The sequence below is a fragment of the Colletotrichum fructicola genome, assembly GCF_000319635.2.
Source record: "Colletotrichum fructicola Nara gc5 chromosome Unknown KSG_Nara_v1_contig12, whole genome shotgun sequence".
In the NCBI taxonomy this organism is placed as follows: domain Eukaryota; kingdom Fungi; phylum Ascomycota; class Sordariomycetes; order Glomerellales; family Glomerellaceae; genus Colletotrichum; species Colletotrichum fructicola.
Window position 1 is genome coordinate 520,527 of NW_027094062.1, and position 27,957 is coordinate 548,483.

Below are 27,957 nucleotides of genomic sequence, written 5' to 3' on the forward strand. Positions count from 1 at the left end.
GGTCAACGAGTCGTCCTTGTCAATGGCAGACAAAAATACATCATTGCTACCTAGGTTCAATGCCAGCAAGTCGGCAGCATGAACGACGGAATTCAATGTGTCCGCAGGCTTGCAACCCAGCCGATGAGGAGGAGGACGGTGATTCCGATTTTGACCAGGTCGAGACCGACTACGACGATCTATGTGCAAGAGTGGAGTGCAGGTCCGGACGGTTGTCAAATTGTCAACATTCCCGGCCTTTGGGCAGTGTTGTGTGCACAACACACCCTGCCTTTTGGAACTCGGCGAGCTATACTCAGACCGTCGATGGCAAACCGTGTTCTTTTCCCCATTTTCTCTTCCCATCTTCTCTTCCCATCATTCGTCCCCCTCAACTTCTCTTTTCCTCTGCCGTACTTGGGTCCTTCATCGTGTCACCAGTCCATGCAAAAGCGACCACGCCTGCTCCCCGAAGTTTGTCGCTGATACCATGCTCCCAAGTGCAAATGCAAACAGCGTCTTTGGTTCCTCGTCTACGGAAATGCGCTTCTAGCTTGCCTTCACGCGACGCGTGGCTGCCGCCACGCCCTGTGTCTTTTCTCTGGTGCATGTTGAAGTCAACATGCACCCCAACGGCCGACGACACGCTCCAGCAGAGACGTACTCGTGATTTCCATTCTCTGTTTCCCTGTTTACGACCATCTTAGCCGATGCGCTTCCGAATATGAGCCTGCTGCAAGTTCTTGTGGTTTCGCATGTCTTCATCTCCTCATCTTCGTTCTCCAATGGACGTCCTCCGTCAGTGCGAGCTGCTGCCTGACGCTTGCCATGGGATGGCAATCTCATGGCATAGAGTACACACTTTGATGCAGATAGAAAGTCGGCAAGACTTTGCTGCTCACACGGTTTGCGTTTGGCTCCGGCCTTTCGACCTTGCGCGTGCCAACAGAGCCTGCTAACAAGAGCCTTCTTCACTCACAGACCCTATTCTTGGATATCTTCAGAAAGTACCAAATCCCAAGGGAACATGAGGATTGGTTTGGAGGAGTCTTCTCCGGCATTCTGGTGGTACTCTTGGTGGGCCAAAGAATGGTGAGGGCCCTCATCTCTTCAAAGGACCCTTTCGCGCCAGCACGAACCATCCGGCGGGCTATTTGGCAGGTCACGGCTCTGGTTAGCAGCCAAACTACAACGCTACTCGAAGCCCAAATTCGACGGTAATGGAGGCCTGAGGGTTGGTAGCCTATAGGGGAAGACAGGTTTGCTCCTGCGCTGCTCATTCTCCAGGCCCTTGGCACCAGCGAGCACCCAGAGCATAGATACGTAGCATCAATCTCATGTTCATGCTGTCTAGTTCGTCAGACGCTGATTTCCAAACAGCTTATAGCATTCAGTGAGAAAGACACCTGCTTGGCATCGTTCAATCGGCACGCTTGTTTGTTCTCAGCGATGTTTCTTGGTCCTATTTTGCTTAATGGTGACGGTCTACTTGACATTGTACGCGAATAGCTTCGGGCTGAGCTCACGGCCACCAAAGCTCTTTGCTTCGGACGGGACTTGAACAGCATGAATCGCAAAGCGGATTTCTTTGTCTTTCTCATAATCTTTCTCAAGAATGTGTTTTTCCTGAAATATGAAGCTTTTCCTTTGAACTATTCTTCAACCCCATCACCTCGCAAGGGACGAAAGCATCAAGTCCTACTTTCTATCATATTCTAAGCGACTGCCAGAACTACCAGAGCGTCTCATAGCCCATATGACATCTCTCCATCAAGCTTCAAATGTTCTTATCCTTTTACAGACGCGATCCCTTTCAGCGTCATGTGGGTCTCTGTTTCCGCAGCTCAGTAGGTATCATGTGACTCCAATCCCCAGCGATCAATCCAATATGCCGTGTCTCCCAAGTCTGCCAAAGCTTTTTCAGCAATGAGCAAGCACCAAGCCGGTGGAACTAACTGTTCCGCGAGCCTCCACTCGCGAACAGATTGGGCTCATGCGGAAGGGCGTGGCCTTGGACACATCGACAGGAGCTGGAGCTCATCATGCCACAGGCCACCTCAGCCGTCAAGGTTGCGCAAGTCAGACGGAGTCATTGTATGCGAGTCTCATTATACAAGGCTGTTGCTGCGCATTTGAGGCCTCGAGACTTATAGCCTGAAACTGAACAGCTACGAGGCGGCTTCAGAGTCATGTACTGCATGCATAGCACTCACCCCATCATCTCTTCACACAATCGGCTTATTCACCGAATCCACTGGCGACTTACTCGCCAAAATCAGGATCGCGCTTTCGCATTTAGCCCAGCGTAACCATTGGAGCCCGGCTCTCAAATTCCGGACTTCCTGAAGCTGAAGTCGCGCACACTTGCCGTTCGACTTCCTTCTCGCCTTTGAGAGCTGAGACTTACCTCACGCCTTATCCACATCTCGACTACTGTCTGCACAGACTCCAAGACGTTACGAGCTCCCATCTGTCCTTTCATTGCCAACGACAGTACCACTCGCTTGCAGCAAAAGGCAGGTACTCGCTATTAAGTCAAAATTGCGACTCATCATTTCCTTCCTTTTCTGTCTTCCAAGTTCAACTCGTCAGAGACCAAACGACTTGCGAATTCTCACAGGCAACGAATTTGAGCCACACTCACATTGCGACCCGTAACCCGACCGCGGCAAAATCTGGGTACCCCAAGCCTATTGTTTGGAAGTTGCCTGCTTCCGCCCGACCATCGCGATACAGTTTTTCACTTGCCCCGGACAACTCCGACACCATGACCAAAGCAGAAGTTCCAAGCCGCCAATGTGAGTTCTCAGTCTCACGCAAACGATATGAGACTTTCTGACAAGGGCTAACCGCGACTGCCACTTTCCAGTGCAGCCCGACGGAGGCGCAACTCTTGGGACGATCATCCGACACGAAGCTTTGGGCCCCCGGAGTCGATTTTTCAAGTTTCGAGTTTCTCGCCCTAACGGCAAAATTGCCTGGCTTCAAGAGCGCGAAGCGCAGATCATTGACGCGGAAGCCGTCTTCACGTTTTGGGAGAACGTCAGCTCTAGAGAGCGATAGGCCATTTCGACCGACAACCCTCCACCTTGCAAGATTCTGTCTCTCAGAATTGATCTGCATCTCACCGCTGGCTTACCAGTCTCATACAACGTTCAGCTGCTCGGTCAACAGCAAGCCGTCGTCTGCAAGGAGTCTGCACTTCCAGTCTGCGTTGTGAAGAAGTACTGGTCGAGTGTGAAGGCCCACACAAACATGACCAAGGAGCGCTTTCTTCGAGAAAGGTTGCCCGCTCTGATTGAGAGGCGTCTTGAGCTGGCTGCTCTGTCCCAAAGCCCTGTCCAAAGACTTGCCCCATATCTTCCATCAGTCGTCAACTCCTCTATCTCAGATCTTACAGCCCCATTTGAGTCGAGAGAGCTCGATGAAGTTGGAGTTTCTATGCCCATCGCTAAGCCAGATCGGGAGGTGAATGGAAGGTCCGTTGACGGGCAACCCGAGCAGAAGCATTGATGTCGGGTCTAGAGGTGGTGTCTTGCAGAGAGCATTTTCTTTTTCCATCCAGCTACTCAGACTGATTTGAACTTCCAAAGGTCCGTGGGATGATCTAATTCGCTCGTTGAATTTGGTTCTTCGCTGACAATGTGGACTCGCAGGCTATCTCGCTACCTAACAGTCTTGACCGCCAGCACAACTTTCTATTGGGCCTTGATGATCCGGACGTCAGCCTGAGCACCTTGCTCTATAACCATTACGTCGACAGGAAACAACCTAAATATCATGCTTCTGTTATAACAAGACGTGGAACCTCCAGGGGCTTCACTATAATAGTAACTTTTATATTCCACCGGATTGCCCTGGTTCCAAGATTTGCAGAAAGAGATTAAATGGGTCTATGTGGAGGGCAAATGGGCCATAACATAGGCACGATTGCGTCAGCAAAGCCTTGAGGGTTGTTCAGATGGGCCGTCCCGGGGACTGAAATCGTATGGCACCGTCGGAACGCGGTCGAGAATGGCACTGTTTGGAAGATTTCATTGACATATTGACTTGCGCTGGAGCAAGCCCAAGCTGTGAACTCGGCATTGTCTGAGGTAGCTACGCAGCATAGGTGATAATTACATCGGTTTCTGAGCCGCTAGTTGCGTCAGTTTGATGACAGGAATCAGCAGCAAATCATGCAAGAACATGTGAGATTTAGAGCGACGGCGACCAGTGGAAGACAGCGGTAGAGATACATGTGGATGGCATGAGAAACAGCAATACCCTCATTTCTATTCCCCTGGTATTACCTATCTCTTCTCCAATAAACGGGTACACCTGTGACGACGAGCTATGACGAGTTGAGGAGGAAACGAATGCTGCGTGATCAGGAGCATAACCGTCTATCGAGGAGTCGCAAAGAGGCACAGTATGTCAGCTATGCCATGGCAAAAGCCCTAGTGGTCGCATGCTGGAAATGCTCTTGGCAGAGAGCTCGCTTGATGTCAATCAGAGCACTAGGGAGGAATTTCCAACTCATCACCAGAGGCCACTTTCTCCAAGCGTCTGCAGGGGCGTCGGGATTTCGTTCGAAGTCAGAACGGTTCTGGGAGCGTGTCAGCAGGTGAGCTGTTATGATAATAGTGTCTAGCAATTGTTGCGGGCGGCGCCAAGAATTCAGGCTTCCGAGACGTTTCAGAGTTGGATGAGTTAACTATTCAAGTCACAGCCACGAATTTGGCCTTTAAAGGCCCTGAAGAAAAGTTAGAAGGGAAGAAGGCTTCTCCCGAATCAACCTGCTCCACCGGTGGGCGGTCAGGCATTCAGTCAAGACGCTGCCTCTAGACTCCAATGTGTGGCTCGGAGAGGCAGAAGTGAGCGAGGAACGACTTCTTCTGGCTCGAGTTCGAATGTTCATCAGTTAGACGGCTGAGGTTGGCGAGAAGGGCATGTGTCTGGCAGTCAGATGTCTGCTCACCAAACACTCAAGGCGCAAATGAATTGACGAAACCACAACCGCCGCTGGGTGGTAAGGACTGATCCCAGTGATCGGCCAAAGCAGATGTGTTTTTCTGCTGGCTCTTCTCTTCTGGCAAAGACATCTTGGTCATCTCGAATGATTTTCCTTCCCGCCCGGCAAACTGCCAATCACCAAAACAAAGGGAGAGATGTTCCAATGAGGCAACAGAGATAAGAATCTCAAGAGATTATGTCTCGCCACACCTTGGCAGTCTTTGTAGTGAAGTTTGGAACGTCGGTTTCAAAGATGACGGCGAAAAGTCCATGGCAGCTGGATCTCGCTCCTCTTCAAAGCCAGAACATGCTGTTATAGCACGCGTTGGCGTTACAGGTGCGGGAATAGCAGCGGTTTTGAATTACCGAGCGAGAGTGCAGCCATTCCAGATCTGACTCGATGCAAGACGGAGAAAGAGGGGATTATTGTGCGGCCGGCTTCGCGATGGTATGGCCGTGGCCGCAGTCGGAACGTGTGTGTGAGCAAGCTTAGACGTGGTCGCGCTTCCGTTCGGCCTTGCGAAGAAAGCCGAATTGGATATCTGAGCACAGAGAAAGTTGGACAAAGGACAGCTATAGTACCTTAGAAGGAGATGTGCCGGAGCCAAGACATCCTTGGGGCTGGTGGTATGCATTCCGCAGGCGCTGCGTCATGATATCGGTGAGCGGATGCCGAAGATATCAGGCTGTATGGGAGATTATCAGCGGCAGCAGATGTCCCTTCAAGATATCTCGGATGTTTCTTGAGCTTTGAGCATCGGCAGATTCTTCGCAACTTGGATCGCGGTTCGTCCCCCACGTCCGCAGGTCTCTTCCTCGAGTGCAGCATCTCGAGGCCGACAAATAGGTAGAGCCTGACCGCTAGTGCCTTGACTTGCCGATTTTCGCTGACGGTATTTGATTTCTGTGATATTCAGCTTCTGTCCAGAGGCGTTGGCTGTTCTAATTGCCTTCTAGCGTTGTCGGCTTTTTGGTAGCCCGGTTGGATGATATCGCCATCTCCGACGACGACATGGGATCCTGCATGTAATTTAAACGGCCAACTGCATCAGCAAATCCCAACTGCAGCTATAGATGGTGCCGAGCGTTGAAAGCATTCAACTTGAGAAATGTGTGAGAAATCTCGGGCTTGCAGTTGTAGACGCCCTTCGCACGTTATTGGGGAGTTGGTGCATTGCAAACGGTCTTGTAGGGCGCCGGAGGAGTGGCAGGCGGAGTCCACATGACCTGATTCAGTGTAACGGAAGAAGATGGTGGGCTTTTGATCAATTGTTTTGTGGATTCAAAGTCATTGTCTCTCGTGGTGCGCGTGTTCCCATACTGTTCTCCGGTCACAGCGGATTTCCTCCCGCCTGGACTCTGTCAAGTGTACATGCAGTAGAGAGAAGGCGGTAGTAGAAAAGCTGGCCTGCGAATAGCTTTGGGAGCATGCTGACTTTGAAAAGGCTGAAGTCGGCACAGTTTGCTCCAAAATTAAACATGTCGCGGCTAGATACTTGGGCACCTAACAGACCGCCTCGCCATTTCAGCATAGCCGAACGGCGGAAACCAGCGTGATCTGCGCCTGGTTTCTTGTGAGCGACATAGCAAATTGTATCCGGACTTGCACTGGTCAAAGCAATACGCATGGCCTCTGAAAAGGGGGGACAACGTCTCACGGCGACCGCAACAAAGACTTCAGTCTACGGACACAGCTGTCTAACATTGATATTTTCAGGACGTTATTACTGATACCGCTAAGGCGTGGGAACATCCTTTGTCCCTCTGATGCAGAGGTTTGGTGTGGCTTCTGACGGAGAAGAGTGATAAACATCCAATGTGTGCGACATGATGCCCGCCTTTCATTTTTGTTTCGGTTCAAAGGCTGTGAGAGGCTCGGCCATATAGGTATTCGTCTCGGCATACTGTACTCGTACCAAGGTGTGGAAATGTCTACTCCCATGCTCCTTGAGAACATGGGATGTCGAGACCGAAGTCGTCGAACGCCAGATTCATTGCGCGATTCATGCGTTCTAATTTAGGCACACCTGCAAAAGGTGATTGGCCAGGGATTTCAACCTGAACTTGAGCCCTCTCGGAGCTGCACGTGTGGTCTGTCAAATCCCTAGTGGCTAATTCCACGTTTGGTTATGCACCTATGTACATCTCTTGGAAAGCAGTTTGCATCTCCTTCAGCCCTTCAGCTTCTCCTCATGGTTCCCATCATGGTCCCTATTCATGGCTTCTTACCAGAGCTCAGAGTACTACCACTTCCAAGTCAATCTTTGCGACATTCACAGATGCACACGACCCATATGTCTGATTAATTCCATTCGGATAAGTCTTCTAGGTTCTTCAGAGCACCCCGATTACAAACATCAATACCTGCCGCGCAAGCATGCTGTCACAGTTACCGCAAGTCCAACGGACTGCAACTGTATCAGACCGGAGCCCGAACCGTTCTTGTTCTTCTGCGTCTCGACCGGCGCAAGACTACCACTGCCGCAGATTGCCACTGTCCCTTTTGCTTCGAAGTAACGGCCGCTGCCCGTCATGGCCATGAAGACTTCATACCTTATCGACGCCGGGAAAACATATATCGTGCTCTGCTCTGCCGTTAATCTTCCTTCATCTGCCTGTAACATTGAGTAACTTAACAGCTCATAACAAGGAACAGGGTTGCAGGGCTTTAGGACAGATCGAGTTCAAGATCGAAACCCGGCGTCGCAGCGACAATGTTTGTTTGTTTGTTTTATATTTAACGCCGTGGCGGCAAGGACGCAAAAACGCCCTTGCGGCAGACCTCCCGAAGGGTATATGGCGTGGAGGGCCGCAGGTTCTAGCTATATACTCTAAGCACATGCCGCTTCCTAACGTCCTCCAAGTATTGCCCGCAGGCTACTACGTGTTCCATCCTTCCCTAGTTCCCACTGGTCCCCTAGTTCCGTTTAAAAATTTTTTTTTTTTTTTCTGGTTGCTTAAAGAGTAGGCTGCAGCCTATCTCTTAGTACCGCGGACAGATCTTCTGAAAGAAATCTGTCACGCTGAGGAAGGCCTGAAAGCCTTCTGAGTCGATGATTAGCCCCTTGAAATAGCGCTCTAGAGAGCACACAGGTCCTAGAGGCTCCCGCCGACTATAAGGGTGGAGGGTAGGCCACCGTTGCCTCCTCACTAATGTCTTTCGGCAGTAGACCAGGTGGTCCACCTCCTTAGCCTCCCCGCAGGAGCAGGTAAGTAGTGCTTTTGTGTGGTTGAAGCGTTGATGATATTGTTCAAAGTCCCCATGGCCCGATCGAGCTGCTAGGAGATGATGAAGGATAGCTCTTGGTAGAGCTAATTCAGGAGGGCAGCCAAGGGTGGCCTTCAGCCCTAGCTGGGTATAACGGGGGGATGCCTCTTGCTTCCACCATTTCCTATGCCGGTGCTGTTTGCGTTCTTTAGCAAGCCGCTTAATCCCTGATAGGGTTGGCAGTAAGCCTCTAGGGACCGGCAGCGTTGTGCCCTCCTTGGCTAGGCTGTCAGCCTCTTCGTTTCCTTTTATCCCTTGGTGCCCTGGGGACCAGTGGATTTGTATAGTATATATCCTGGCTGCTGCCTGAATCTCTAAGAAGGCAGCTTGAGAGGAGTCTGGGGCGCTACTTTGAATCCCCTGGATAACGCTCGTGTTATCGATACAGATGTGTATAGGCTGGCCTTGGGATGTACGGAGGGCCCTTTGGAGCCCTGCCCTCGCCCCCTCCGCCTCGCCATCAAATACTTCTGCAATGCTAAGATGGCCACATCCTTGGGCTATCCGTCTATTACTGCGATAGATAACAAAGCCGAACCCTGTAGCCCCTTCAGGGGCTTTTGAGCCGTCTGAGTAGATAACTGTATGGTTATCTGGCACAGTCTTAAGCCAGGCCTGAAACGACTTAGCTGCAGTCTCCTTACTTTGTCCAGCTGTAGGGTGATGCGGTCCTAGGAGGTATTGTGGCTGTAGGAGCAGCGGCCTTGGGCACTTAGGTAGGAGAGCTGCTGTTCTTTGAAGCCTTGTTTGCTGCCGTCCTGGCTGTGAGAGCCTAGGGACTAAAGGGTGCTGTTGGTCAACCTTCTGTAGGCGTGCGGCGAAGCGTAGGCGTACTCCTTCAAGGGCTACTTTTGCTGTAGGCAGGCCAGCATCTCGGAGGAGGCTGCTAGTTGGCGTGGTCTTCCAGACAGGTAGGATGGCCCTCGCTGCTGCTGTTATAACCTTCCCTGCCCTCTTGACCAGGCCCTTCTGCCCTGTACTAACTGTAGCCACCCGGTTGGCAGCACTGCTGCTAGCAGTAGTAGTAGTGCTTCTGTTCCTGGCTGGTCTATTTAAGCCTGCATACCAGGTCTCAGCCCCATATAGGGCTGTTGGGAGGACGCAGGCAATAACTGCTTTCCGTGTAGCAGCTGCTGGGAGCCCCCCTTTTGTGTTTGATAGGTGCTGTAGAAACTGGACTGCCTTTTTTGCTGCTGCTGCCTTTGTTTCAACGTGGTGTCGGAAGGTGAGTTTCCTGTCAAACCAGACCCCTAGCCATCGTATAGGCTTAGTTGAGGCCTTAATAGTAAGGTCCTTTGCCTGTATATCTGGTAGGTCTCTTGACTGGTTATGTTTTCTGCTAAAGTGGATTGCTTCACACTTAGCTGGGTCGAACGCAACCTTATTATCGGTGCCCCAGTTGAGGATCTGAGTTATCTCCTGGCTGAGGGCTGCAGCATTACCCTCAAGGGATGGGCTAGAAGCCAGCAGGCCTATATCGTCTGCATACCCAAACCGTAGCTTCTGATCGTCAGCTAGGATATCAGCTATATATAGCAGGAAAAGAATAGGGGATAGTGGCGAGCCCTGTGGCAGCCCGCAGGTAAGAGGAAAGTCCTCTGTAGTTGTGTCCTCTAGCCTAACCCGGGCAGTTCGACTAGAGGTGAAGGTGTATATCAGCTTGATCAGACTGCTAGGCCAGCCCTGCTGTCGTAGCCTAATAATAAGTCGATTTCGTAGGACAGAATCAAACGCCCCTTTGACATCCATTGTGGCTAGTGTTGCCGTAAGCCCTAGATCCAGAGCCTTCTCGATCTCATGGGTAAGACAGGTTGTTAGGTCGACTGCTGCCCTCCCTGGTAGGGCTCCAATCTGCTGTGGGCTGGCAACCCCTTCTAGGATAGTAAGGTAGGCCATCCTTTTTGCTATCAGCCGCTCTAAGCCTTTGCCTAAGCAGGATAGCAGGGATATCGGGCGCCAGGACCCAGTCTTAGAGAAGTCTTTTTTCCCTGGCTTCTGGATCATAACAACCTCTGCTTTGCGGAAGGTTCTTGGGAAGTAACCTGTCTGAACGCAGGCCTGAAACAGCTGCTGTATAGGTGTAGCTATAAGGCCCCAAATGGATTGTAGTAACTTTGTAGTAATCCCATCAATCCCAGGGGTTGTAGCCTCTGTGAGAGTAGCCTGGCGTACTTCTTCTATGCTGACTGTTTGCTGCCAGGGTATTAGACGCCTTATTACTATAGGAACAGTGAAAGGATTTCCGGGTAGGTCATCTGTAGCGTCAAATCTCTCTAATAGGGCCTTCCGTAAAGCCTGGGCTTTATCGTAGGGGTTGTTGATTGCCTGTCCATCTACTATAAGAGGTGGGGCCTTTATAGCTAGGCTAGACTTACGCCAGCTTAGGATTTTGTATAGTTCCTGGTTAGACCCAGCCTCATTAATCTTTGTAGTCCGATAGGCTTGCTTAGCCTTCCTAACTATAGTTAGAAAGGCCTTCTGCTCCTCGAGGATAGGCGGTGGTCGTACCAGCCCAGGATCCTGGGCTTGTCGTTGCCTAGCCTTAATAGCTGCTCGGTGGGCCTTTGAACACTTCTCTGTCCACCAGGGAGCTCCCCTACCCCGGTTAGTCCGTCTCTTCCCTATAGCCTGAGTAGCTGTAGAGAGGAGGCTGACTAGTTGGATAGCTAGGGTGTCTATTTCTGCTGGGGCAGGTATATCCCCTAAGGTGGGTAGGGCTGGGGGCCCTATCTTTACCAAGTCAGCAAGTCGAAGTAGGGCTGAGTCTGGTACTGAGAGGTGACTAGTCTGTCGCCTCTGCTCCTGGGTGTTGCCTAGTGGGATGATAGTTGTAATAGCCTGGTGGTCAGCCCCTGGATGTAGGTGCGGGCTGATATAGGCCTCTGCAAAGGGGATATTTGAGAAGGTAAGGTCGAGTGTATGCCCGTGAGTATGGGTAGAGGCCCCAACTTCCCCGATGAAGTCAAGATTACAGCCTTCAGCCCATTCTGCAATATCATCTCCTCGATTCCGGCTTTGGGAGCTAGGTTCCCAAGAAGAGTGGCGGGCATTAAGATCCCCAGCAATAAGGGCTCTCTCTGGCGGTTGATAGTTTAGGAGGATGTTTGTTGTATGGTTTATAGGTTCCCCTGGTGGCCTGTAGACGTTTATAATAGTAATATTGCCAGCCTTGATCCATAGGATATCCCTTGCTTGGGTAGGTCTTTGTTGCTGTACTTGTAGCCTTAGACCTTTTCGTATATAGGACATAACCCTAGGCCTTGTTTCCCTGCTGTTCCAGAAGTCAACTGGCACATAAGAGTTATAGCCTGGGTGAGTGTTGATTTGCATCCTATCTCTATAGCCTATCCAGGGCTCCTGGATCAGTACTATATCGATCTGATCTGCCCAGCAGAGCTCTAGGAGAGCTGTATGAGCTGGGCTTATCTTCCCCACGTTACACTGGGCGACCCGTAGTACCCGTGGGGGAGCCGTCCTGAGCCTACTGCTCCGAGTCGAGGTCGAGGTGGGTGTAGGCATTAATAACGTTATAATCAGGCTTCTGAGCTACCCGCTGGACCCTGCTGCTTGAGGTAGCTGGGGTATGCTGGGTAGGTAGTGGTGGTAGGATAGGGTTGCTGTCAGAGACGTCTGCTTCAGCCTCATTCTCATCCTCCTCCTTACTGCTAGAGCTTGCTGTATCGCTAACGTCCGCTACGATGATTGAGTCCTGGGTACGGGTAGGGGCTCGTGGTCGCTTAGAGCCAGGCTGAGGGCTCGTCAGGCTGTTGCTAGGTTGCTGGGTGCTGCGGGCGTGGGTGCCGGCCTGGCTGCTCTGATAGAGGGCCTCATAGGCCTTCTGCCCGGCTTTACGGATCCGGGAGAGTTCCTTCCGACCTGGGAGGGTGGGGGAGCCGTTAACCACTAAGGGCCTTGCTGGGCAGTCCTTATGGTTGGCTTGGAAGGGGCCGGCGCAGTTAGCGCACTTCGGTCTGGCTATGCAGGGCCAGGTCTCATGGGAGCCTGCGGGCCTGCTGCAGTTGCTACAGAGTGGCTGTCGGTTACAGTACCGGTTTGAATGATATCCCTGGCAACCAGGGTCATGTCTGATGAGGGTCTTTTTCTTCTAGATAAGCTGAGATCTGCTGCTTTGGTTGAAGAGCCTGAAGGGTAGTACTTCTGCAGAGAAGGAGATAATCCAAGAGACCTCGTTTGTGATGGGGTTTATACGAAGTTGGGATTGTCGGGCCCGGATAGGCTTACATCCCGTCTGTGCAAAGACCTCCTCTTCAACCAGAGTGGCTGGGTCGAGGGCCTCACCATCAAGGGACCACAGTTTAGCAGGGCAGCGTGGGACAACGTAAGTAAACCACTTAGTAGGCGTTTCAACCTTATAAGCTCCCAGGCTGTCTGCTAGTTTCTGTCTGTTTGCAAGCAGGGTTTGCTGGACCTGTCTGTTCAGGGGTCTTAGCGAGTAGCCAGTTGCAATGTGGTAGATATGTGGGATATCTGCTAGTTGGAGGCTAAGGGCCTGGCAGACTGTACGGCGTAGGGTAAAAGGGGCATGCTTCCTAGCAGCCCCTAGGCCCTCTTCAGGGATACGGGCAAAGACCCGGAGGTCCTCCTTCAGCTGGGTTAGAGCCTGGGGCTGGGTCTGGGTCTGGGCTTGAGGCTGGGTTGGGTTTCGGGTAACGTTACGGGCCGGGGCCGGGGCTGCAGCCGGTGCTGAGGCCGCTACATCAGCCCAGTCCCGACGCGGGGCCGGGGCCGCTGCCTCGTTACCCATGATTCTTTTCAAGGCTTGGATCACATAGGCCGTAGCCTCCTTTGCAATCTGCTTCCTAGGCCCCTCAAAGCAGGAGACCACATTATCCACAGACTGGGCGATAGCTATAAAGACGTCCTTCCGGGCTTCATAGTGCTTCGCTTCCTCATCCAGGGCTGTAAGGACAGCTCCAGTAGCTGTTCCAGTTATCGTCGTAGGCCCCTTAGCCGTTAAGGGGGCTGTCGTAGAGGCGTCGGGCTTGCTTCCCACGAGGCTGGGCTGGGATGGCTGGGCCTCGGTACCGCGGCGGCATTTAGCCCTTGAGGTTGGGGACGGTTCCGGAGGGGTTCCAGAGCCTCGATCAGGGCCGGCCGAAGGGGCCGGCGGCGATCCAGGGCCCGCCGGAGGCTGTGAAGCCATCGCAGGAGGGCGCTGGAGGCGAGAGGTGAAGGATTTTCAGCTGTTAAGGATTTTGGTAGTATCCCACGTATTACACTAACAGTGGATGCTAAGAAAAATTAGGCGAGAGGGAAGTTGCAGAGCGGTTCTCTAAGAATTACAGGATGACTTCGTTGGCAGGCTCTGCAGGATTCGATCCAGGCGACGCAGTGGTTGATCCTTTGCATGGTCATGGCGGGTCACTGTCATGGTAGCGGGTTGAGTATACTGATGAATGATTTATCCTTTGGCCGATGCCAGGCAGTTGTAGCAAGCGCCCTCTGGGCATTATGAGAATGATCCCACCACCGACTCAGACAAGCTCTGATAAGAGGGCAGCCAGTATGCCACATGCCAAGGCATTAGAGAGAGGCTGCTTACAAGAGCTCGGCTTTGATTCATATCCAGTGCGAAGTTGAGTTGTATGACTTCTGCGGCGGCAAGCGCCTCGAGATTGAGGAAGAGGAGGCGGTCAAGCACATGTGGACGATCATGTGCTGAATGGAGAGCAGGTTCGAGATTTTGGTCGATGAGAAGATCGTCGGTAATCCCAAGACTTATGAACGGGCTACATTGAACTCTTTGCGCAGCATGCCACGAAAAACTCCTGGCATTGAAGCCACAAAGACGGCCTTCCATGGTTTTCTAAACAGATATGTGTTTGGAAAGGGAGGTCTTTTGGATTGACAGATATAAGGCCAGGAGGGAGACCGCCGACAGTCAGAAAACTTGCCATCGGTTCAATCGAGCGACGAAGAAGCCCACAGATACCAGCGCTGCTCGCCAACGACTTACAATGCTCTCTGGGTGCAATGCTTTTCCAGCCAAGGTTTTCTTCGACACCGACACCACTGCTTCTGCTTTGCTAACCGTCTTCTTAAGCACAGTCTCCCACGGCGTCTCTGCCTCCATGCAGCTCATCTTATCGATCATCATGCTCTCGCAAAGACGCTAAAATATATTCGTCGACCCGCTAGCATCCGCTTTCCACATGAACCAGCTTACAACCCCCGCATTATGTGTGCGTGACGCAGCTTCCGCGTTGAATCATCGCTTTGACGGCTTGTGATGATCAGAAAATCCGAAGCTAATCACTTGATATGTGAAACGGAGATGCCAGAGCAAATTCTATGTCTATCTCAGCCGATGAATGTTCCGTGTCTCCTTCCCAGGCTTCATGACAACATGAGCCAGCGGCCGCCCGGCAGGGGCCTCAGCGAGATGGCTTCAGTGACGGTAGATAATAGGCAGTTCCCCAAAGAGTCCGGGAAAGAGAGGCCGCCAAGCTTCGCGACGTCCATATAAACTTACAACCGTGACGGCTGCTTGTCCACGGCAGGAAACAAAGCTTTGGGCCTGAGACCGTCCTCTTTATGCACAAGTCCCACCTCTCCTATTAGCCAGTATCTTGGATCCTCTTATCAGCGTCATGGTCATATGGCTATATGCTCTCGCTATTGAATACAGAATCGAAGTCAAAGTCAGTATATCCCTCGCCTATGCCTGCAGAAAGGTTTCATCACGTCTACGAAACTTTGAAGCCAATCTCCATGTGAGCTGGGTCGGAGTACCAGCATCAGCATTGCGAAGTGCCTACGTACCATTCATCACAGCACTATAGCCGTCCCCGACTACCCTCCGAAGGGGTCCATCTGTGACCAAACCGGCGATTCGCCTTCTTAGCGCGTGATCCCTTGATTTTCTCGGCACATGATCCATCGAAGCCTCTTCCTACTACCGACTGCAGAATATTGCCCAGAACCTCAACAACACCGGTGCATCCGGAATTGGCCTACCTTGCCGTTCAAGCAACTTCTTGATCTGCTCAGAGCTTTTCCCATGCTTCTCGATGTCTAAAAACGACGATCAAGTGCCCCGATGGCGCTGGACGTCCGCAATTGATCCACTAGACCGGCGTTGACGTATGCATGAACTCTGTTGACCAGTGCCTCATCTGGTGCGGAGATTTGCGACGCTGCCGAATGCGCATTCTATGATACACAAAATTGAAAAGGAGACAGCCGAGTGTTCAAGGCTTGCGGCGCTTTCGTCTGACATGAGCAGTCATGAAAGACTCAACACGAGTTGTCTCAAGATACTGACCCCCGATCCCCTCCCTATTCATTGACCCTGAAGTCAACTCCGGTCATGGTGGAGGCAGCACAATAGTAACATACGAGACCGCGTCGGGAAAGAGGTCAACAGCGACAACAGCGTCCTTTTTGGAATGAACACACAAGACAAGCCTGTGGCTTCGGAGACCATGCCAATCCTGGTCAAGATCGCTCCAAGCTACATCTCATTCAGACGCTGGCATCAGCTTCACCCTTTAATGAGTCATAGCCGGTGGCGTTCTCCGTCCGCGGAAGCGTGCTGTCGATAACCGGATCGTTATGACAGCCAACAAGAAATTTGTCTGCGAAGGATAAGGTTCGCAGGTTTTGCATCCACGCAGCCTAATCCAGGCGTAATGATTGAGATTTATAGCAATGGATCGCATGTTGGACGGCGAAATAGTGAATTAAACGAAGCCAGCTCAGCTGAAGATGGGTATGCGCAGCCTTAACTCCGATTAAGCAGAAGAAGAACAGCGGGAAGGGAGGAGCAGGTAGGTCTTTCTGGTCGGCCAGCGAGCAAAGTGGACTCGTAAGAAAAAGGACTTTGTTTGAAGAGAGAATGTCAAGCAATGCTTCCCGGAGTGATGCGGCTCGAGATTGTTCTGCCAGTCTCACCATCATTGGGGACGTCGATACTTCGCATTGTTCAGTAAGACACTTGCTAAGAGCGTCATCTTACATTCGCAAGTAGCCGCTGGCGCTGCAGCCACCTTAGAGGAGTCTCTCACGCTGAGAAAAGCTGTGAATGAGACAATATAAGGTTGGTGAAAAATAGCAGACTGAGTGATGCCGGAACTTGTATCACTGTGATTTTTTTGATCTCTTTGACATCTCCAGAGGGTGTTTTCATTAGTATATGTGACATTGCGATGATGAACTGGGTACAGCCTGTATTGGCAATGGCCGAATACCTGATGGCGAGTTGGATTGGTTGAAGCTCTGAGATAATGTCCGCTTCAACAAACCTGGAGGAAAGTTGCTGCGAGTTAAGTCGAACCCATCGAGTTCATGGTAGTGTCTTGGAAACAGGGACAGATCAAAAGCACTACGAGTGTAAGGGGTTGGGAAGAGTGAGTCAATACATGCCTCCACTTTCGTCATTTTCTCGGCCTCTGCAGCTCGGATCTGCTTGTTAGGGAATGTGATGACGGAGAGAATAGGAAGAAAAAGAGACAAAACTTCTTTCTTGAAGCCTGAAAGAATGCCAAGCGTGTCAGCTCAGTCCTAGACGTGCTCCATTGCGTGATTTGCTGACCAGAATCCTCTCCTGGGAACGGATGAACCGAGGCGTTTGACCGAGCTGCAACAGAATATTTCTGATGGTGGTTCTCATCATATTCATTGCCTCTGCGATCTTGTTCCTTGAGGATTCGATCTTGCCCTTCTGTTGTCTCCTATGATGAATGCGAGAGGCTTCCTAGGCAACAAGAATGGACCGCCTCGGACTGATTGTCAGAAACCACCATAGCACAGGCGCATACAGGGATCATACTCGTAACAGAGTACATATTCCTCAGATTATACCCTATTAAAGTTCTTTTTCATGTTTTTGCTAGAGCCCGCAAATGACACCGCACGTCATGACGATTCCTGAGACAGACATGGCCATGAGCATCGCCTGGTGATGCGCATTCCATGTTATCCTTTGGCGGCTCCGCGATAATACACAAAGAGAAATGCTTTGCTCCAGCAAACACACCTGAGATTGAACCAAAGTTCTCATATTGACGGTCGTCGTTATCTGCCGGAGCCAAACACCTTCACTCGTTTCAAAGCCACAGCACACTTACAAGAACTCTGTCCCGCCAACAACTCACACTTTGACGTCGTCCTAAGAATAAGAAAGAAATAACCCGGCGGTCCCTGTAATGTCAGTTCCGCCCGAGGAGGTCATCCATTTGGCTCTAGATGCCGGGTCGGTGCGTGGTTTGAAACCCTTGTTGCTGCCCTGTCTATTCCCTGCAAGCAACACTTGTCCTGGGGCCATGACGCACTCAGGCGACATACTTGCACTGTTGAATGCGTCGCGTCGCGCGCCGGGCAACGTCACTGCCAAGACGGATTGATATAATATGGCACGGCACGTCTTTGGTTGTTGTCAGCCTTCTGCAACAACTGGGGCTCATACTGTATGTGGCAGGATAAGCAGTAACTCAACCCAGGCGCAATCATTTGATAAGGTTTTACCATATCAACGCCATCAAAGGCATCATTTCAGCGCGGAAGGTGAGACCTATTCCGGCCGGAGGGCAAAACAAAGCGACATTCTTGACGATGGCTGACGTCGAATTTCCGGAGGCTACGGTTATTGGGACAGACAACTTGTTCGTTCAAGAAAACAGTGGAATGAAAACGGGTGGATCTAAGCAAATGCCGTCCTAAGGAGTATTGCACGGTAAGGTGTTGAGTGGAAAGAATGTCTCAACAAGACTGAGTATGATCCATTTTTGGCAAACACCTTTGGTGTCTCAGTGATGATGAGACGACAAGATACGATTGGGAAATGACCGCCGACGTCATTGTTTACTCGGGCGTTGCGGTGGTGTTTGTACCTTCGTTGGACTTTACCCATTTTCAAAATGGCACCGCAGTCGGGCAACCAAGGAGCACGGCTGGCGACCAGTCTCGAAAGTGTGTCTAGCTGAAGGTTCATCGAAGAGCTCAGTTCTCGGCAATTGCGTAACAAGTCAGAATTTCGTCCTTGGAGATGCTAGAGACGAAAAACTGAGGGAATTGCAGCAAACCTTTATGTGGCTTTGACGAAATTTTGGAATGGTAGGACGGCGCCGGCAGCTTCTTGGGTGGTAATCATATGGCTTCGACACAGAAGGAAGATTCGCAATGTGTCAATAAGGTATGCTTCAAATGTAAGTAGACAAAAGTGCGGGGGAGGTTAAATCAGAAGGGCTTTTACAGCAGTGAATAAGGTTGCAGCCGCTTTTGTGGGAGATGGCGCAAGGTCTGTCGCACGGGGATGTCCAGCAGAACTAGGGCGCTGTATTGACATGAAAGGTAACAAAGCAGTCTCACATTGTGAATGTGAGTCTGAGGTGGCTTGACTGGACTTGTTCTCCCGATCATATGGCCCCAGGCCTCACTGGTCGCAGATAGACCAAGTTCCATTCTTCCAGAGTGAGGACGGTGTGGGGCTACAATGATCTGTGGCCTTACTCAACCCGCGAGTGACAAGGTACTCGTAGATGGCTTGAAAAACGAAAGATGACTGACACATGACGGTTTGCTTTCCGATGTTACCGATCTGCTAAACATGCACTCATGACCCATTCATACATAAGCCCGCTTCTAAGCTTGTTCTGCATCCGTCTCTCAAAAATAAGCCACAACCTCTGGGTTCGCGTCGCCCTTCTCACCCGACCATCCTCCCGCATGCATATCTAGACCAACGCTGAAATACTGTCAAGAGCTTGCTTCGTGTAGACCTGGGTGGCGTTCAGGTCCGCTACAAGCGTGTGATATGCCCGGCCAGTCTCCAACAAGACTTTGTTTCGGCGAAAGTCTCCCCTTCGACCCTCGATCTCGACTTTTAGTGATTCTTGAAGCGCCTTTGCGTTGACTAGACTCTTCTCTGTCTCTGCGATCCACTTTTGCCTCTCCGCTGAAGTGTGCTCGGTTACGGCTGATGTTTTGTCCACAATACCCTCAAAGAAGGCAACGTCACTATCGGCTGCGCGCTGCTTCAAAAGAAGGGTTGTATCCTCTGCCAACTCTCTCGTGATAATTGTCTCAAGTGCGTTGATCTTGACAGACAACTCAGTTGGGCTACATCCCAAGTTGCGCACAATATCCTCGTTGATTTGTTTCAGTGCATCGCCAACAACTTCGCTCTTGTGCTTCAGAGTCGACTGAACAGTGTTGAGGAGTGGCCGGAGGCCGGGACAAGCTGCACCGACAAGTCTGGCGACGGCGTTCTGGGAACTCGGATTGCCGATGGCCAGGTCTGATTCTTGCTGTGCCTGATTGGGAATTCCGTCCTGTAAACCAAGTTGCTGAGCAAAATCACCAGACAAAATCTTCTGCAGATCTCGCTGGGTCACCTCAACATCAAATTGGACCAGATCGCTCTGCGCCGTGCAGATGAAAGTTGCAAGGGCAAGAGCAAGGATACCGCTGCTGGTCTTGATTCGTTGTTCGGTACGGGGCAGCTATCCAAGGATCAGTATTTGCTTGAATTAATGGGGCCGCTACGTGATGTGATGAAGGAAGACATACCAGTGATGTGTATGTTATCGGCTGCCCAAGATCTACCAGCTGCCGCGCCTTGATCCATGGCTCAATCCAGGCTTTGATCACATCTAACTCGGTCGCGGGCTCTGCCGTATCGCAAACGTCGACTTGTGCTACAGACCGTTTGAGATGTACGACGATCCAGCTGCTACCGGATTCCAGCCGCAGCAGAACGACCAAGTTGTCCGGAAGGCAAGCCGTAACTTCCTGCTCTGCATATCGTTCAAAAGGTTCCCGGGGGTCGAAGATGTGGAACGTGGGCTTCACTTTGTTGAGCGTCAGAAGAGCATCGACGCAGGCCCCAATTCCGTTGGCTCCAAGGTCTTCGCCGAGAGCGAGGGATACCATCGTATCGCGAGTCTGGTGGAGGAGTGGCGTTGTCGAGGAGCTGTGGCGTTGCCTTTTCGACGAAGGTGTTTGGCTCGTGGTGACATTGAGGGATGTGCGGTGTTTGCCACTTCGGATGGGGGTTGATTGTGGCTGGCAGTGAGGCGGTCAGCATGCTTGGAAACGAGACAAGCAGGGCGTTTGTGCGCGCAGATGGGGATAGGGTATAATTACTTGGATCACTGGCTGCTTGGGCAACTCAGGCGGCAGCGCATTCATGCCTGCAGCTTTGTTCAGGTCTTGCGTAGTAATGCCACGGTCTCGGGCTTGCATAAGAGAAGCTCCACGACGGTCGGTCGAGCAGCGTCGGACGAGGCGCAGAGCATCTAGCCAGCGAGGATGTGTGTTGGCGAAAGCGGCAAGAGCATCGAAGAACGGTCGACCGTGGTCCAGGCGAAACCAGAAGGCAATGGTGCCAGGTGTGACCTTCCACGTGAGGCAGCACTTCTCTAGCTTGTTTGGGGAGCGTGTGTGTAGGGTTGCCGGATCATGGTCGACGTCCAAGGCTCGAATGACGACTTGCTGAGTAGCGTGCGACAGTGACGCCCGTAGGTCTGACAAGTCGATGGAGGCCTCGACGTCTCTCTCTAGGCTTTCAAGGCTGGAGACGATGTTGGCCGCCCAGATGCCATGTTCAGATTCGTCCTCGGGCTCGAGAGTGACGCCCCGCTGGAAGCCGACGATGGCGTCTTTGATGTTGGGCGCAAGAGAGATATCCGCTTCGCTAGAGTTATCCATGCTTCGTTGGGGTGGCATTGATTGCCGAGATCGTGAGTGATTGCAGACGAGAGGAAAAAGACAAACAGGGCCGCCTTGGGCGGGCGGGCATCGGCAGCAGGATGCAAAACAACGACGTCGGTTTGGTTGAGGAAGGCAGTCGGTGGTGAATGGTTTTGGAAAGAAAGAGCGATGGGGGAGGGCAAAGAAGAGGCACTGCTCCTGTGGAATTATTCTATGCGTTTGCTTTGTATCGATAGCTCTGGAGGATACCAGAGGTAACTGTGTGGTACAGGTGTATGAGTGCCGCTGGCAGCGACTCCACTTCTGGCAGCGACTCCACTCTAGCCCCCGCATAGCAGCGACTTAATCAAATGGCAGCGACGTGATCTAACCTGGATGGAAATTTTCGGCCGCAACAACATGATGAGGGAGACAATCGACACTCCACGACCACCAAACTCACGTCTACCAACGCACGTTCATGATCCAGCGCGTCGGAAGCGGTCCTCGGCCCCGCAGGTCACTACTACACAGTGTACAGGCCATTCCTTGACCGACAACATCGGCAATCGCATCTCACTGATGACACCCCCATTGCCATCCTTTTTGGGCAACTTCACGCCTTGGAGGATTTGTAGCTAGACAAGACTGCATTTTCTGCCATATTTCTTCCTCCTCATCCGAGTTATTTTGCCTTGAGATGCTACCTTTCTCGCGGCTTGATGAAGACCGCAGCACGCCAGATTTGAGTCCTGCCGACACATGATGCTGAAGATGGAAAGAACTGCTTTGACACCATTGGGCAAGCGACTTGCACTCCAGGCACCAATGACTTGCGGATTGACGCGGTACTTCGACGAGCCGCCGATTGAGGCTCCATCTTCTCAATCACCGAGCGGAACAGAACGGGCCTTGACAAGGCCTTGAAACGACTTTTGCTATCCACTCATCATCCCTGGAAGCCGCCTTGAGCATTCATCACGATAATTGTAGCAAACTCCAGGACGTGTTGACTTCTTCACTCGTTTGCACCGCTATGCCAACCCAGCCTCCCTGCGAGTCTTCTCGCAGCATTGTTTGCCCCGTCCTGCAGATTACCACAGCCCCAAAATTGTGCCTTCGCGTCACCGCTTGCAAGTCGCCAAATGTAGCTTTCGCGTCATTGTCACCACCGTCTTCTCTGTGCTGACGTTTATCAACCGGATACAGCAACAACAAAAGATGTCCAGAATGCACACGGCTCCAAGCACCCCAATCATCGCAATCGGTTGTGTCGTTGGCTCTTTCGATTCATCGGGCGGAGCTTCCATCTCACTCGCCCACTGGTATGCAAATGTTCCCCGGAAAGTTGCACCGGAGCTGCCGTGGTAGATATCTCTTGGCTCTTCCTAAAACATCTGGCGATGCATGCAAAATCATTGGCTTGAGCACATTTCATCTTTCAGCCTTCTACGTCGTCCGAAGTATTGCACGTCATGAGCTCTCGCATACCATCGGCAGCCGAACCGTCATGTAAATCAACCTCGCTACGACTTGCCTCTGCGCTTGCTTCTACCAGTCTCCTGCGCTCGCTTATCACAAGCTTGGCGACTCGTGGGCTCGTCACTGTGCGTATCGTGCGCCCAGGCAATAAATGAAGTCGTGGGCGACAGTTGTGACGCCCCGCATATCCGGACGCAATTATCGGCACATATACTCTCCCGCGAATCCAACTACTCGACTGTGAAGTTACAATCACTCCAAGAGACAGTCCACAATTCCACCTTTGGGAACGTGACTGCTGCTAAGATGACTTGCCAGAAACACCTGCGGGGCTTGCTAGGTCGACGTCTCGTTCGACGCAATAGAAGAGAGCTCTAACCAATTTGTTGCTCACACTCACAATACAACGTCTGCTACCAGCTGACTATATCAATATCATTTTGTCAGCCCGCCGGTTCCACATATGCTTTGGTGTTTCATAGGAGACCATGCCAACCAGATTTCGGATGTGAAGAGTCAAATAACAGACTTCATGCATTAAAGCCTTTCGGAACACTAGACAGTGGAATCCATCACTATCTGTAGGACGTCGATATCCTGTCTAAGTCCATCATCTACTGCAGGACCTGTGTTTTTCATTTTAATGCCTGATGGTTATAGAATGATTCTTTTCGTGGAATTTCAAGTTAGACCATGATGCTATTCCAAAGGCCTACTGGAACTGGAGAGAAGCAGATAAGAAAACAGGCCACCAGAGTCTCAGAGACGAAGCGGCTGATCACGTAATAGTGCGCCTCACTCAGAACTTCCCTTCCTCACTCACCACTTCACATTCTCACTCACATCCTCACTCATATCCTCACTCATATCCTCACTCATATCTTCACTTATATCCTCACTTGTATCCTCACTCATCCTCACTTATATCCTCACTCATATCCTCACTCGCACGCATTCGGCGCTTCCACCGCTCGATGTATTACTCAAATGTATTTGAGAATGACACAACTAGAACTACGAAAGCTTGGGGGACATAAATCAGATGATTGAGGTGGAGGAACGAGCAATTTCAGGTGCCATTGACAAGAATGCGGCAGCTGTCCGGGAAGACCACCTTCTGCGAGGACGTTTGAACAACGCAATATCTGCAAGAAACACTTAAGCGCAGGATTCATTACGCTTTGCTGGAATCGGAAGGTTTGGAAGACGGAGGTGTCATTCAGCAGCCCTAACCCGAGATCGGAACAGTTTATGCTTAGGATACGAATTCGATGACCAGTCCCCACGAGGGAGATACCGAACTGTAGGCAAAACCGGCAAGACACAAAGATGACAGGTTCGTTAAGGTTATAAGATAGTGGGACGATAAATGACGTACTCATGCTCTTTCGTATATCGGAAAGGTCTTGAGCTTCATCTCTGCCACCTGTGATAGGTTCTTGCTGACTAACAGCTTGAGCTCTGCGCTTGACTTTTATCATGTTCCGGTCTAGAGTCCGCTCCGCCCTGAAATTCGAATCCTGCTTCCTTGTCCGAAACACATCGTTACTCTCCTTATCAGACGCCCAGACAAGAAGTTTTCCCCCTCAGGAAATCGGTCTCAGGATTTCATGTCCGCCTATATAGATGAGGCCCTGCATTTCAAGACTTTTATGCTGGCGTGTCCTTCTTGACACGAGCGTCCGTCTATCCAGCTCTTGTTCTCGGTCGCTTGTCAACATTGACTCGCTTAGGCCATGGAAACACATTTGCGCAACGAGAGAGATCCCTCAGCTGATTTTGGAGAACTTAAGGACATATTGCTTCAAGCATTTCATGTGATGTGAGAACTGGGCTCGCGCAGCATATCCGATGGTGTGGTCGGCGAGAGGACAGATTGGGCCTAAACATGCATAAGGAGATCGACGTCGGGCAGTTTTAGGAACTGGCGCGTCTCGAACTAGCATACAACCGGTATGGGGGCATATCCAGGTGTGTATTGAATTTTCGATTTCATAGATTAGTTGTCTGCATAAGTAGATTATATTAATGAGGGCAAAGATACGGTGAAGACTTATTAGCATATCACGACGCTTACCACCCAAGTCTGAGTTCCTGGCGTGAGGCGATATTAAGTCGCGTTTGCGAGACTACCGTGATGTGAACTTTGATGCACACTCGCCAAATCAGCTGGTTGACCACTGGGAGCCATGTTTGAGTGTCTCTGTCTGTCTTTGCTTGCAGAAACATGAGAAGAAGAGGATGACATACTTGGGGATTGGTGCCGGAAATGGCTAAGGCTTGCTCCAGACATTTGACAGCCGATACTGCGAGTTGGCATCAATAAATAGCGCCAAAAGCATATTCGCTAGTATGGGGAACATGCAACAATCAATTTAAGGGGATGTGTGTCGGCTGGTGCATCATGCATCGTGAAGCGTCAGGCGAGTCGAGCCACAAGTTTCGAGATCCAGGATGAGACTAGATGGTGGAATTCGTCAACGTCGGATGCATCTGTGGCAATCAATGACGTGCAAGATGAGCAATCTAGGAATTTTGTATGCGTCCATAGTCCAGCGGATGGAATATGAGAGCAAGATCGAACCATGATCTAGCGAGATGAATGTGCAGCTCAGTGTGAAAAAAAGATGTGTAGCAGGCGAGAAGTTTGAACTGGAATCTACAGATTAGACAGAGATGGAGGGACGTGGAGGGAATTAAAATGAGTGGTTCGGTTTGAGGAGATGATGTTGGGGACTCGAGTGGCATTTGCTCTGCACCATGACTTGGAATGCCAATTTGGAGATAGAAAAGAGTACCTAGCTGTCTATCGGTCTGAGAGGCTGTGGCAAATGACCGTCTGATCTATTCCAGTTGCGTATCTCGAGGCCATTCCGAGCCATGCTCGCGATGATGTCACCTCGTTGAACCCGTCGGCATAGACAACATCTGTCATCTGTCCTATGAACAATGAACAAAAGCTCCCTCGACATCATATCAGGTGGTGAGTAAATGCGGAAGCATGCGAATGTTTCCACCACAACACCCACCAAAAGCGCGCGACCTTCAATGAATAAGTCCAACCGACGTTGCAACAACTATCATGAACAAGCAGGCAAGGATGGCCGACATGCAAATCGTGTCGCAGACCTTGAAGTCTTCGGTACAGGTGTCGTGGGCCTGCTCGATCATCGTTTGTTTCATTTCGGTAATCTTGGTGATCCACGTTGCTCTTGTCTGCCAAGGGAAAAGCTTTAGCAACATGAAAAACGTGAGAGTCAGGGACACGGACCTCGCGGGCGGACACAACATCTCTGGCAACTTCTCTAGCCTGGCATTTGCCGAGACCACATTCGACCAGATACTCGCAAAGCTCGAGTCCCGAAAGCGAATGCAGTTCAGCGCCAGTCCAGGCAACGGGGTGCTTGAGCGCAGTTTGGCGAAAATCGAGGGCGGCGTAGAGCCATCGGCGCGTGGAGTCTATGTCGGCACCTGTATCAGGAAGAGTCTGGGCGAGATTAGAAATATGGTCGTTGAGAGAATGCTGCAAGGCGCCGTCAGCAGCAGAGGGCGGCCAAGTTGTGGCGAGGCCGTACTGCTCTGCCTGATCCAGCGCGGTAGTAACTGCGTCACGGGGAGGCTCCAAGACCACGTTGCGGGTTTTCGCGTCAACCGACATGATCGAGAAGCAACGAGCGCGAGGGCCTTTCCGGTGTGAGTTGTAGTGTTGAGCAGTTTCGGATTGGCCACGGGGGCAAGGGAGCGTGTTGCTGGAGTCGGTGGTTGGAATGTGGACAAGAGAAGAATCGCAGAGGCGAACCGAATTTGGCAGAGGTTACTGCTCGGACTCACCAAAGATTTTGTTGTCGGGAAGAACAAGGGGTAGGGGATATCAAGCAGGGAGGCAGGTACGCAAATTTTTCACTTGGCTTAGAATTGGAAAGAGCAATGGAGGCAGGCAGGTATGGACGACATATCACGACCTTCCCCACTATCTCCGGCGGGCATGAGCGGGCTCGAGCGGTTGAGCAACGGATCGAAAACGACCATCTCGCTTGATGTCCGGTTTCGTCTTGTCGTCTTGCAGCATGTCATCTAGCATACTTGTCGTTTGTTGTATGTCTGTGTCGGCCTTCTGACTCTAGGGAAGAGGTGTGCTCATAGACGCGTTGCGCAGATTCTCTACCCAATTCGCGGCTTGTTCCTGCCCGAGCCGGGCATCATTCTCTTCCTGTTGAGCTGAGTCGTAATGACGCATCCCTTTGCATCTGTGGATTCTTGAGGGCTACACGTTGCGTTGCGTGAAGTCGTTGCAGCGTTTCTTGGGCAACCATTAGCGAAACAGGAGTGGTTTTTTCCCTATCTGCAACAAAAAGTGGTTTGAGTTCGCGTGCATCTTCCAGTCAGGCCGTCTCGGGCGCCGCCGAGAATTTCCCATTTTGAGGTGCAGCTCGGGTAATCCTCTCTGGCCAAAGAAATGGCTTCCTCCCAATTGCAGTGAGGAGATACCCACTGCACCATCGCTGTATTCACAGTGGGTACCTCCCGATTTTTGGTACTAAAATCGGGAGATACCCACTGACCACACTGGACCCTTCAGCTCAACACATCACGATGGAATGAATGAGTCTGCGACCACACATGACTACGCGCACTGGACGCGTCGCAGGGTGCACCAGAAATGCAGGAATGAGACGTGGGCGCTTCACGACTTTGTCGCAAATGCTGCCTTCACCGTACGCAGCGTTCCACGCCACTTGTCGTCTACCCTTTCGAACTAACACTGCGCATGTAGCGGATTCTCCCCAGCACTGCATTTGCACAACCTCACCGTCCACGAACGTTGGGCTGCGCCGCGCCAGCCCACAGGCATGGCGTTCGTTTACGAATCCCTTCTCTCGCGCAAGCAAGCGTCCACTCACCGCTGGCCAGACTGCGCCAAAGCAAGCCGTCGTCTCGTGCATTCCCAGTGCCTGCTATAGCGACTGGCACGTCAGCAAATGCAGCTTGAGAGCCACTGTGGGAAGGCACGCTTGACGAAACTTTAAGGGACGATGCTGTAGACGCCGAGCATCTCAGAAACCAACGAGTGTGGCTTGCGGTCGCGTTGGTCGGTCGGCGAATCACAGCCGATTCTTAATCCCGATCGGGCAGTGAACATGACTCGCCGACGACGACTTGCGCAGAGGATGGATTCAGGCTCCGTCAGAGGCCGTCCGTCCGCCAGTGCGGCCGGATCCACTCTTTCGGTCGCCAGCTCCAGTGTCCCGACCCATTTCACACTGCGGGCAGTGTCTGAGGTGAGTTGCCCCACTCCGAAATAACAGCTGAATTTGCGTGCTCTGCTGGTGGACTTGGCGGGGCGAGCAGACCTGTACGTGGACGGCTGCCCGTTGAAGACGCAATGTCGGTATAGACTGCATTGCCCCCGGTTCTTGCCACATACGACCATACCTATTGGAAAACTCGGGATCCCGTCCGCTCTCCCATAGATAAGCCAATAAGGGCTGGAGTAGTAGTCGGGTCGGTGACGACCGGCGAATGCCCGGTGTTGTATGTAAATTTTTGCTTATAACTTGCAGTATTTTTGCAAATGCTCACCA

The 27,957-nt window shown here is 51.6% G+C and overlaps 3 protein-coding genes across 3 annotated transcripts; all 3 read right to left on the bottom strand.

The window, feature by feature from the left end:
* Positions 1–11,723: 11,723 nt before the first annotated feature.
* Positions 11,724–13,406, bottom strand: CGGC5_v017335 (uncharacterized protein; the record flags this gene model as incomplete). The annotated part of the gene is made up of 2 exons (XM_066153896.1): positions 11,724–12,118; positions 12,485–13,406. 2 exons carry the CDS (start codon positions 13,404–13,406, stop codon positions 11,724–11,726), a joined length of 1,317 nt encoding a protein of 438 aa, XP_066006740.1.
* Positions 13,407–18,936: 5,530 nt separating this feature from the next.
* Positions 18,937–20,911, bottom strand: CGGC5_v017336 (uncharacterized protein; the record flags this gene model as incomplete). The annotated part of the gene is made up of 3 exons (XM_032026786.1): positions 18,937–19,704; positions 19,772–20,266; positions 20,348–20,911. The coding sequence occupies 3 exons, from the start codon at positions 20,909–20,911 to the stop codon at positions 18,937–18,939; spliced, it is 1,827 nt and encodes a 608-aa protein (XP_031876773.1).
* Positions 20,912–25,420: 4,509 nt separating this feature from the next.
* Positions 25,421–26,033, bottom strand: CGGC5_v017337 (uncharacterized protein; the record flags this gene model as incomplete). The annotated part of the gene is made up of 2 exons (XM_032026787.1): positions 25,421–25,591; positions 25,647–26,033. 2 exons carry the CDS (start codon positions 26,031–26,033, stop codon positions 25,421–25,423), a joined length of 558 nt encoding a protein of 185 aa, XP_031876757.1.
* Between the last annotated feature and the right edge of the window lie 1,924 nt (positions 26,034–27,957).